The following is an 11,414-nucleotide window of genomic DNA, read 5'->3' as shown; positions in this document are numbered from 1 at the left end:
GGGTCAGGTGAGTGTCTGTGAGGGGCTCCGGGGTCAGGTGTCTGTGAGGGGCTCCGGGGTCAGGTGTGTCTGTGAGGGGCTCCGGGGTCAGGTGTCTGTGAGGGGCTCCAGGGTCAGGTGAGTGTCTGTGGGGGGCTCCGGGGTCAGGTGAGTGTCTGTGAGGGGCTCCGGGGTCAGGTGAGTGTCTGTGAGGGGCTCCGGGGTCAGGTGAGTGTCTGTAGGCGCTCCGGGGTCAGGTGAGTGTCTGTAGGGGCTCCGGGGTCAGGTGAGTGTCTGTGAGGGGCTCCAGGGTCAGGTGTGTGTCTGTGAGGGGCTCCGGGGTCAGGTGTCTGTGAGGGGCTCCGGGGTCAGGTGTCTGTGGGGGACTCCGGGGTCAGGTGTGTGTCTGTGAGGGGCTCTTGCGTCAGGTGAGTGTCTGTAGGGGCTCCGGGGTCAGGTGTGTGTCTGTGAGGGGCTCCTGCGTCAGGTGAGTGTCTGTAGGGGCTCCGGGGACAGGTGTCTGTGGGGGGCTCTGGGGTCAGGTGTCTGTGAGGGGCTCCGGGGACAGGTGAGTGTCTGTGAGGGGCTCCGCGGTCAGGTGTCTGTGAGGGGCTCTGGGGTCAGGTGAGTGTCTGTGAGGGGCTCCGCGGTCAGGTGTCTGTGAGGGGCTCCGGGGTCAGGTGTGTATCTGTGAGGGGCTCCGGGGTCAGGTGTCTGTGGGGGGCTCCGGGGTCAGGTGTCTGTGAGGGGATCCGGGGTCAGGTGAGTGTCTGTGAGGGGCTCCGGGGTCAGGTGTCTGTGAGGGGCTCCGGGGTCAGGTGTGTGTCTGTAGGGGCTCCGGGGACAGGTGAGTGTCTGTAGGGGCTCCGCGGTCAGGTGTCTGTGAGGGGCTCCGGGGTCAGGTGAGTGTCTGTGAGGGGCTCCGCGGTCAGGTGTCTGTGAGGGGCTCCGGGGACAGGTGAGTGTCTGTGAGGGGCTCCGCGGTCAGGTGTCTGTGAGGGACTCCGGTGTCAGGTGAGTGTCTGTGAGGGGCTCCGCGGTCAGGTGTCTGTGAGGGGCTCCGGGGTCAGGTGTGTATCTGTGAGGGGCTCCGGGGTCAGGTGTCTGTGAGGGGCTCCGGGGTCAGGTGTCTGTGAGGGGCTCCGGGGTCAGGTGAGTGTCTGTGAGGGGCTCCGGGGACAGGTGTCTGTGAGGGGCTCCGGGGTCAGGTGTCTGTGAGGGGTTGCGGGTCAGGTGAGTGTCTGTGAGGGGCTCCGGGGTCAGGTGTCTGTGAGGGGCTCCGGGGACAGGTGTCTGTGAGGGGCTCCGGGGTCAGGTGTCTGTGGGGGACTGCGGGGTCAGGTGTCTGTGAGGGGCTCCGGGGACAGGTGAGTGTCTGTGAGGGGCTCCGGGGTCAGGTGTCTGTGAGGGGCTCCGGGGTCAGGTGAGTGTCTGTGAGGGGCTCCGGGGACAGGTGTCTGTGAGGGGCTCCGGGGTCAGGTGTCTGTGAGGGGCTCCGGGGACAGGTGTCTGTGAGGGGCTCCGGGGTCAGGTGTCTGTGGGGGACTCCGGGGTCAGGTGTCTGTGAGGGGCTCCGGGGACAGGTGAGTGTGTGTGAGGGGCTCCGGGGTCAGGTGTCTGTGAGGGGATCCGGGGTCAGGTGAGTGTCTGTGAGGGGCTCCGGGGGCAGGTGAGTGTCTGTGAGGGGCTCCGGGGACAGGTGTCTGTGAGGGGCTCCGGGGTCAGGTGTCTGTGAGGGGTTGCGGGTCAGGTGAGTGTCTGTGAGGGGCTCCGGGGTCAGGTGTCTGTGGGGGACTCCGGGGTCAGGTGTCTGTGGGGGACTCCGGGGTCAGGTGTCTGTGAGGGGCTCCGGGGTCAGGTGAGTGTCTGTGAGGGGCTCCGGGGTCAGGTGTCTGTGAGGGGCTCCGGGGTCAGGTGTCTGTGAGGGGATCCGGGGTCAGGTGAGTGTCTGTGAGGGGCTCCGGGGTCAGGTGAGTGTCTGTGAGGGGCTCCGGGGACAGGTGTCTGTGAGGGGCTCCGGGGTCAGGTGTCTGTGAGGGGTTGCGGGTCAGGTGAGTGTCTGTGAGGGGCTCCGGGGTCAGGTGTCTGTGAGGGGCTCCGGGGTCAGGTGTCTGTGGGGGACTCCGGGGTCAGGTGTCTGTGAGGGGCTCCGGGGTCAGGTGAGTGTCTGTGAGGGGCTCCGGGGTCAGGTGTCTGTGAGGGGCTCCGGGGTCAGGTGTCTGTGAGGGGCTCCGGGGTCAGGTGTCTGTGAGGGGCTCCAGGGACAGGTGAGTGTCTGTGGGGGGCTCCGGGGTCAGGTGTCTGTGAGGGGCTCCGGGGTCAGGTGTCTGTGGGGGGCTCCGGGGTCAGGTGAGTGTCTGTGAGGGGCTCCGGGGTCAGGTGAGTGTCTGTGAGGGGCTCCGGGGTCAGGTGAGTGTCTGTAGGCGCTCCGGGGTCAGGTGAGTGTCTGTAGGGGCTCCGGGGTCAGGTGAGTGTCTGTGAGTGGCTCCAGGGTCAGGTGTGTGTCTGTGAGGGGCTCCGGGGTCAGGTGTCTGTGAGGGGCTCCGGGGTCAGGTGTCTGTGGGGGACTCCGGGGTCAGGTGTGTGTCTGTGAGGGGCTCTTGCGTCAGGTGAGTGTCTGTAGGGGCTCCGGGGTCAGGTGTGTGTCTGTGAGGGGCTCCTGCGTCAGGTGAGTGTCTGTAGGGGCTCCGGGGACAGGTGTCTGTGGGGGGCTCTGGGGTCAGGTGTCTGTGAGGGGCTCCGGGGTCAGGTGTCTGTGAGGGGCTCCGGGGTCAGGTGTGTGTCTGTAGGGGCTCCGGGGACAGGTGAGTGTCTGTAGGGGCTCCGCGGTCAGGTGTCTGTGAGGGGCTCCGGGGTCAGGTGAGTGTCTGTGAGGGGCTCCGCGGTCAGGTGTCTGTGAGGGGCTCCGGGGACAGGTGAGTGTCTGTGAGGGGCTCCGCGGTCAGGTGTCTGTGAGGGACTCCGGTGTCAGGTGAGTAGTCTGTGAGGGGCTCCGCGGTCAGGTGTCTGTGAGGGGCTCCGGGGTCAGGTGTGTATCTGTGAGGGGCTCCGGGGTCAGGTGTCTGTGAGGGGCTCCGGGGTCAGGTGTCTGTGAGGGGCTCCGGGGTCAGGTGAGTGTCTGTGAGGGGCTCCGGGGACAGGTGTCTGTGAGGGGCTCCGGGGTCAGGTGTCTGTGAGGGGTTGCGGGTCAGGTGAGTGTCTGTGAGGGGATCCGGGGTCAGGTGTCTGTGAGGGGCTCCGGGGACAGGTGTCTGTGAGGGGCTCCGGGGTCAGGTGTCTGTGGGGGACTCCGGGGTCAGGTGTCTGTGAGGGGCTCCGGGGACAGGTGAGTGTCTGTGAGGGGCTCCGGGGTCAGGTGTCTGTGAGGGGCTCCGGGGGCAGGTGAGTGTCTGTGAGGGGCTCCGGGGACAGGTGTCTGTGAGGGGCTCCGGGGTCAGGTGTCTGTGAGGGGCTCCGGGGACAGGTGTCTGTGAGGGGCTCCGGGGTCAGGTGTCTGTGGGGGACTCCGGGGTCAGGTGTCTGTGAGGGGCTCCGGGGACAGGTGAGTGTCTGTGAGGGGCTCCGGGGTCAGGTGTCTGTGAGGGGATCCGGGGTCAGGTGAGTGTCTGTGAGGGGCTCCGGGGGCAGGTGAGTGTCTGTGAGGGGCTCCGGGGACAGGTGTCTGTGAGGGGCTCCGGGGTCAGGTGTCTGTGAGGGGTTGCGGGTCAGGTGAGTGTCTGTGAGGGGCTCCGGGGACAGGTGTCTGTGGGGGACTCCGGGGTCAGGTGTCTGTGGGGGGCTCCGGGGTCAGGTGTCTGTGAGGGGCTCCGGGGTCAGGTGAGTGTCTGTGAGGGGCTCCGGGGTCAGGTGTCTGTGAGGGGCTCCGGGGTCAGGTGTCTGTGAGGGGCTCCGGGGTCAGGTGTCTGTGAGGGGCTCCAGGGACAGGTGAGTGTCTGTGGGGGGCTCCGGGGTCAGGTGTCTGTGAGGGGCTCCGGGGTCAGGTGTCTGTGAGGGGCTCCGGGGTCAGGTGTCTGTGAGGGGCTCCGGGGTCAGGTGTCTGTGAGGGGTTGCGGGGTCAGGTGTCTGTGAGGGTTTGCGGGGTCAGGTGTCTGTGAGGGGCTCCGGCGTCAGGTGTCTGTGAGGGGCTCCGGGGTCAGGTGAGTGTCTGTGGGGGGCTCCGGGGTCAGGTGAGTGTCTGTGAGGGGCTCCGGGGTCAGGTGTCTGTGAGGGGCTCCGGGGTCAGGTATCTGAGAGGGGCTCCGGGGTCAGGTGTCTGTGAGGGGCTCCGGGGTCAGGTATCTGTGAGGGGTTGCGGGTCAGGTGAGTGACTAACGTGTGTGCTTTGAATTGCCAGATGCTGTGAGTGAAACGCCTATCCAGCCTCCCGTGGTTCTGTCCCCAGTTCAGGTCGAGCTGCCGGCAGAAACCGAATCTCCAAAGTCTTCAAAGGAAGGAAAATCCGCGAAAAATAGTGAGTATCCCGGTGGGACCTTCCTTCAGCTGGGCACTGCCGGTAATCCTTCCCATTGCCCAGGGAGCCGCACTCCCGGGAATCACTGCGATACCCACTCCTGGAAAGCCGCGGGAAGCCTTACTCCCGGGAAAACCCGGGAATCCTCACTCCCGGGAACCTCGCTCCCGGGAACCTCACTCCCGGGAACCTCGCTCCCGGGAACCTCACTCCTGGGCAACCTCACTCCTGGAACCTCACTCCCGGGAATCTCACTCCGGGGAAACCTCACTCCCGGGAAAACCCGGGAAGCCTCACTCCCGGGCAACCTCATTCCGGGGATACCTCACTCCGGGGAACCTCACTCCCTGGAAACCTCACTCCAGGGAACCTCACTCTGGGGAAACCTCTCTCCCGGGAACCTCACTCCTGGGAATCTTGCTCCAGGGAAACCTCACTCCCGGGAACCTCACTCCGGGGAAACCTCTCTCCTGGGAACCTCACTCCTGGGCAACCTCACTCCGGGAACCTCACTCCCAGGAATCTCACTCCGGGGAAACCACACTCCCGGGAACCTCACTCCGGGGAAACCTCACTCCGGGGAACCTCACTCCCGGGAAACCTCACTCCGGGAACCTCACTCCCGGGCAATCTCACTCCGGGGAAACCTCACTCCGGGGTAACCTCACTCCGGGGTAACCTCACTCCGGGGTAACCTCACTCCGGGAAAATTAATCCGGGGAAACCTCACTCTGGGGAAACCTCACTCTGGAGAACCTCCCTCCGGGAAAACCTCACTCCGGGGAAACCTGACTCCCGGGAACCTCACTCCCGGAAACCTCACTCCCGGGAACCTCACTCCGGGCAACCTCACTCCCGGGAACCTCACTCCGGGGAAACCTCACTCCGGGGAACCTCACTCCCGGGAAACCTCACTCCGGGGTAACCTCACTCCCGGGAACCTCACTCCCGGGAACCTCACTCCCGGGAACCTCACTCCCGGAAACCTCACTCTAGGGAACCTCACTCCCGGGAAACCTCACTCCGGGGAACCTCACTCCCGGGAAACCTCACTCCGGGGTAACCTCACTCCCGTGAACCTCACTCCCGGGAACCTCACTCCCGGGAACCTCACTCCCGGAAACCTCACTCCAGGGAACCTCACTCCCGGGAAACTTCACACCGGGGAACCTCACTCCCGGGAAACCTCACTCCGGGGAAACCTCGCTCCGGAGAAACCTCATTCCGGGGAAACCTCGCTCCGGGGAAACTTCACTCCCGGGAAACCTCACTCCGGGGAACCTCACTCAGGGGAAACCTCACTCCGGGGAAACCTTACTCCGGGGTAACCTCACTCCCGGGCAACCTCACTCCCGGGCAACCTCACTCCCGGGAACCTCATTCCGAGGAATCTTCACTCCCGGGAACCTCACTCCGGGGAAACCTAACTCCGTGGAAACCTCACTCCGGGAACCTCACTCCGGGAACCTCACTCCCGGGCAATCTCACTCCGGGGAAACCTCACTCCGGGGAAACCTCACTCCGGGGAAACCTCACTCCGGGAACCTCACTCCGGGAACCTCACTCCCGGGCAATCTCACTCTGGGGAAACCTCACTCCCGGGAAACTTCACTCCGGGGAAACCTCTCTCCGGGGAAACCTCACTCCCGGGAACCTCACCCCCGGGAACCTCACCCCCGGGAACGTCATTCCCAGGAAAACCCGGGAATCCTCACTCCCGGGAAACGTTACTCCCGAGTCAGTGAGGCAGCGAGTGAGGGAGCGAGGGGGAAAGCGAGGGGGTGAGGGGGTTAGTGAGGCAGCGAGGGAGTGAGTGAGGCAGTGAGGGGGTTAGTGAGGCAGCGAGGGAGTGAGTGAGGGAGCGAGGGGGTTAGTGAGGGAGCGAGGGGGTTAGTGAAGAAGCGAGGGGGTGAGTGAGGGAGCGAGGGGGTGAGTGAGGCAGCGAGGGGGTGAGTGAGGGAGCGAGGGGGTGAGTGAGGGAGCGAGGGGATGAGTGAGGCAGCGAGGGGGTGAGTGAGGCAGCGAGGGGGTGAGTGAGGCAGCGAGGGGTGAGTGAGGGAGCGAGGGGGTGAGTGCGGGAGCGAGGGGGTTTGTGAGGGAGCGAGGGGGTGAGCGAGGGAGTGAGGGGGTTAGTGAGGGAGCGAGGGGGTGAGTGACGGAGCGAGGGGGTGAGTGAGGCAGCGAGGGGGTGAGTGAGGGAGCGAGGAGGTGCGTGAGGGAGCGAGGGGGTTAGTGAGGGAGCGAGGGGGTGAGTGAGGGAGCGAGGGGGTGCGTGAGGGAACGAGGGGGTGAGTGAGGGAGCGAGGGGGTGAGTGAGGGGGCGAGGGGGTGAGTGAGGCAGCGAGGGGGTGAGTGAGGCAGCGAGGGGGTGAGTGAGGGAGCGAGGGGGTGAGTGAGGCAGCGAGGGGGTGAGTGAGGGAACGAGGGGGTAAGTGAGGGAGCGAGGGGTTGAGTGAGGGAGCGAGGGGGTGAGTGAGGCAGCAAGGGGGTTAGTGAGGGAGCGAGGGGATGAGTGAGGCAGCGAGGGGGTGACTGAGGGAGCGAGGGGTGAGTGAGGGAGCGAGGGGGTGAGTGAGGCAGCGAGCGGGTGAGTGAGGCAGCGAGGGGGTGAGTGAGGCAGCGAGGGGGTGAGAGAGGCAGCGAGGGCGTGAGCGAGGGGGGGAGCGAGGGAGCGAGGCGGTGAGCGAGGGGGTGAGCGAGGCAGCGAGGGGGTGAGTGAGGGAGCGAGGGGGTGAGCGAAGGAGCGAGGGGGTGAGCGAGGGAGCGAGGGGGTGGGCGTGGGAGCGAGGGAGCGAGGGGGTGAGCGAGGGAGCGAGGGGGTGAGTGAGGGAGCTATGGGGTGAGTGAGGGAGCGAGGGGGTGAGTGAGGCAGCGACGGGGTTAGTGAGGGAGCGAGGGTGTGAGTGAGGCAGCGAGGGGGTTAGTGAGGCAGCGAGGGGGTGAGTGAGGGGGTGAGTGAGGCAGTGAGGGGGTAACTGAGGCAGCGATGTGGTGAGTGAGGGAGCGAGGGGGTTAGTGAGGGAGCAAGGGTGTGAGTGAGGGAGCGAGGGGGTGAGTGAGGGAGCGAGGGGTTGAGTGAGGGAGCGATGGGATGAGTGAGGGAGCGAGGGGGTTAGTGAGGGAGCGAGGGGGTGAGTGAGGCAGCAAGGGGGTGAGTGAGGGAGCGAGGGTGTGAGTGAGGGAGCGAGGGTGTGAGTGAGGGAGCGAGGGTGTGAGTGAGGCAGCGAGGGGGTGAGTGAGGCAGCGAGGGGGTGAGTGAGGCAGCGAGGGGGTGAGTGAGGGAGCGAGGGTGTGAGTGAGGCAGCGAGGGGGTTAGTGAGGCAGTGAGGGGGTGAGTGAGGAATCGCGGGGGTGAGTGAGGGAGCGAGGGGGTGAGTGAGGGAGCGAGGGGGTGAGTGAGGGAGCTAGGGGGTTAGTGAGGGAGCGAGGGGGTGAGAGAGAGCGAGGGGGTGAGTGAGGGTGCGAGGGGGTGAGTGAGGCAGTGAGGGGGTGAGTGAGGCATCGCGGGGGTGAGTGAGGGAGCAAGGGGCTTAGTTAGGGAGCGAGGGGGTGAGTGAGGCAGTCAGGGGGTGAGTGAGGCAGCGAGGGTGTGAAGGGATCCTCTCGGATGGAGCGATCACAATATGGTGGAATTTAAAATACAGATGGAGGGTGAGAAGGTAAAGTCAAACACTAGTGTTTTGTGTTTAATCAAAGGAGATTACAAGGGGATGATAGAGGAACTAGCTAAGGTAGACTGGGAGCAAAGACTTTATGGTGAAACTGTTGAGGAACAGTGGAGAACCTTCCAAGCGATGTATCACAGTGCTCAGCAAAGGTTTATACCAACAAAAAGAAGGACGGTAGAAAGAGGGAAAATCAAACAAAGAAACAAAGAACAAAAGTACAGCACTGGAACAGGCCCTTCGGCCCTCCAAGCCCGTGCCGACCATGCTGCCCATCTGAACTAAAATCTTCTACACTTCCTGGGTCCATATCCCTCTATTCCCATCCTATTCATGTATTTGTCAAGATGCCCCTTAAATGTCACTATCGTCCCTGCTTCCACCACCTCCTCCGGCAGCGAGTTCCAGGCACCCACTACCCTCTGTGTAAAAAGCTTACCTCGTACCTCTCCTCTAAACCTTGCCCCTCGCACCTCAAACCTATGCCCCCTAGTAATTGACCCCTCTACCCTGGGGAAAAGCCTCTGACTATCCACTCTGTCTATGCCACTCATAATTTTGTAGACCTCTATCAGGTCGCACCTCAACCTCCGTCATTCCAGTGAGAACAAACCGAGTTTATTCAACCTCCCCTCATAGCTAATGCCCTCCATACCAGGCAACATCCTGGTAAATCTCTTCTGCACCCTCTCTAAAGCCTCCACATCCTTCTGGTAGTGTGGCGACCAGAACATTAGAACATAAGAACTAGGAGCAGGAGTCGGCCATCTGGCCCCTCGAGCCTGCTCCGCCATTCAACGAGATCATGGCTGATCTTTTGTGGACTCAGCTCCACTTTCTGGCCAGAACACCATAACCCTTAATCCCTTTATTCTTCAAAAATTCTTCAAAAAACTATCTATCTTTATCTTAAAAACATTTACTGAAGGAGCCTCAACTGCTTCACTGGGCAAGGAATTCCATAGATTCACAACCCTTTGGGTGAAGAAGTTCCTCCTAAACTCAGTCCTAAATCTACTTCCCCTTATTTTGAGGCTATGTCCCCTAGTTCTGCTTTCACCCGCCAGTGGAAACAACCTGCCCGCATCTATCCTATCTATTCCCATCATAATTTTATATGTTTCTATCAGATCCCCGCTCATCCTTCTAAATTCTAATGAGTACAGTCCCAGTCTACTCAACCTCTCCTCATAATCCAACCCCTTCAGCTCTGGGATTAACCTAGTGAATCTCCTCTGCACACCCTCCAGTGCCAGTACATCCTTTCTCAAGTAAGAGCCCAAAACTGAACACAATACTCCAGGTGTGGCCTCACTAACACACCTTATACAATTGCAACATAACCTCCCTAGTCTTAAACTCCATCCCTCTAGCAATGAAGGACAAAATTCCATTTGCCTTCTTAATCACCTGTTGCACTTGAAAACCAACCTTCTGTGACTCATGCACTAGCACACCCAAGTCTCTCTGAACAGCGGCATGCTTTAATATTTTATCGTTTAAATAATAATCCCGTTTGCTGTTATTCCTACCAAAATGCTGGAATCTATCATCGAGGAATAAATAGTGAGGCATCTGGATGGAAATTGTCCCATTGGGCAGACGTAGCATGGGTTCATAAAGGGCAGGTTGTGCCTAACTAATTTAGTGGAATTCTTTGAGGACATTACCAGTGCAGTAGATAACGGGGAGCCGATGGATGTGGTATATCTGGATTTCCAGAAAGCTTTTGACAAGGTGCCACACAAAAGGTTGCTGCATAAGATAAAGATGCATGGCATTAAGGGTAAAGTAGTAGCATGGATAGAGGATTGGTTAATTAATAGAAAGCAAAGAGTTGGGATAAATGGGTGTTTCTCTGGTTGGAAATCAGTAGCTAGTGGTGTCCCTCAGGGATCCGTGTTGGGCCCACAATTGTTCACAATTTACATAGATGATTTGGAGTTGGGGACCAAGGGCAATGTGTCCAAGTTTGCAGATGACACGAGGGGCTGGTTTAGCTCACTCAGCTAAATCGCTGGCTTTTAAAGCAGGCCAGCAGCACGGTTCGATTCCCGTACCAGCCTGCCCGGACAGGCGCCGTAATGTGGCGACTAGGGGCTTTTCACAGTAACTTCATTGAAGCCTACTCGTGACAATAAGCAATTTTCATTCAAGATGAGTGGTAAAGCGAAAAGTGCAGAGGATACTAGAAGTCTACAGAGAGATTTGGACAGGTTAAGTGAATGGGCTAGGGTCTGGCAGATGGAATACAGTGTTGACAAATGTGAGATTATCCATTTTGGTAGGAATAACTAGGGGGAAAGCAGAACTAGGGGGCATAGCCGCAAAATAAGGGGAAGTAGATTTAGGACTGAGTTTAGGAGGAACTTCTTCACCCAAAGGGTTGTGAATCTATGGAATTCCTTGCCCAGTGAAGCAGTTGAGGCTCCTTCATTAAATGTTTTTAAGGTAAAGATAGATAGTTTTTTGAAGAATAACGGGATTAAGGGTTATGGTGTTCGGGCCGGAAAGTGGAGCTGAGTCCATAAAAGATCAGCCATGATCTCATTGAATGGCGGAGCAGGCTCGAGGGGCCAGATGGCCGACTCCTGCTCCTAGTTCTTATGTTCTTATAAATGAGGGAAAGAGGGGGTGAGGGATGGAGTGAGGGGGTGAGTGAGGGAGTGAGGGGGTGGGTGAGGGAGTAAGGGGATGGGTGAGGGGGTGAGGGAGTGAGGGTGGGTGAGGGAATGAGGGGGTTAGTGAGTGAGGGGGTAAGGGGGTGAGGGGGTGAGTGAGGGAGTGAGGGGTGAGGGAGGGAGTGAGGAGGTGAGTGAGGCAGTGAGGGGTGAGGTAGTGAGGTAGTGAGGGGTGAGTGAGGGGTGTCATAATATACACCAGTATATCATGGTGCAGACACACACACTGATGGACATGCAATAGGACCAATCAACATGCATAACACCGCAGCCAATCACCAGTTAGAACACACTCACTATAAAGACAGAAGGCACCAGTTTTCCCTCTCATTCGGGATGCAGCCTTTGAGAAGGACAGAGCTTACAGCTTACAGCACAGACTCTCACCATGTACTGAGTGAATAGACTGGTTAGGACAGGCACAGGTCTCTAGTTAATCTAGCATCGTGTCACCCACAGTAAGAGTATGTTAAGCAGTTTTTAGTTTAATAAAATAGTGTTGTACTATTTTAAGTGTTGGTGGCCTGTAAGTGTTTCACGAATCCAAAGCACCCAACACATCATGGGTGTGAGGGAAGCCCTTTTACATTGCGACTTTTCCAGTCTATTTCTGGATAGCCGATGTCCCGGATTATAAAT

The 11,414-nt window shown here is 60.1% G+C and overlaps 1 protein-coding gene across 1 annotated transcript in view; it reads left to right on the top strand.

Moving 5' to 3' along the window:
* Positions 1–11,414, top strand: part of spef2 (sperm flagellar 2) — a 293,647-nt gene that overhangs the window by 134,955 nt on the left and 147,278 nt on the right. The window contains 1 exon segment of the mRNA XM_038803926.1: positions 4,297–4,429. Within this exon segment, the coding sequence (XP_038659854.1) occupies positions 4,297–4,429 (133 nt within the window).

This window comes from Scyliorhinus canicula, chromosome 8 (genome assembly GCF_902713615.1).
Source record: "Scyliorhinus canicula chromosome 8, sScyCan1.1, whole genome shotgun sequence".
Lineage (NCBI taxonomy): Eukaryota > Metazoa > Chordata > Chondrichthyes > Carcharhiniformes > Scyliorhinidae > Scyliorhinus > Scyliorhinus canicula.
This window is presented reverse-complemented; position numbering and strand designations above follow the sequence as displayed.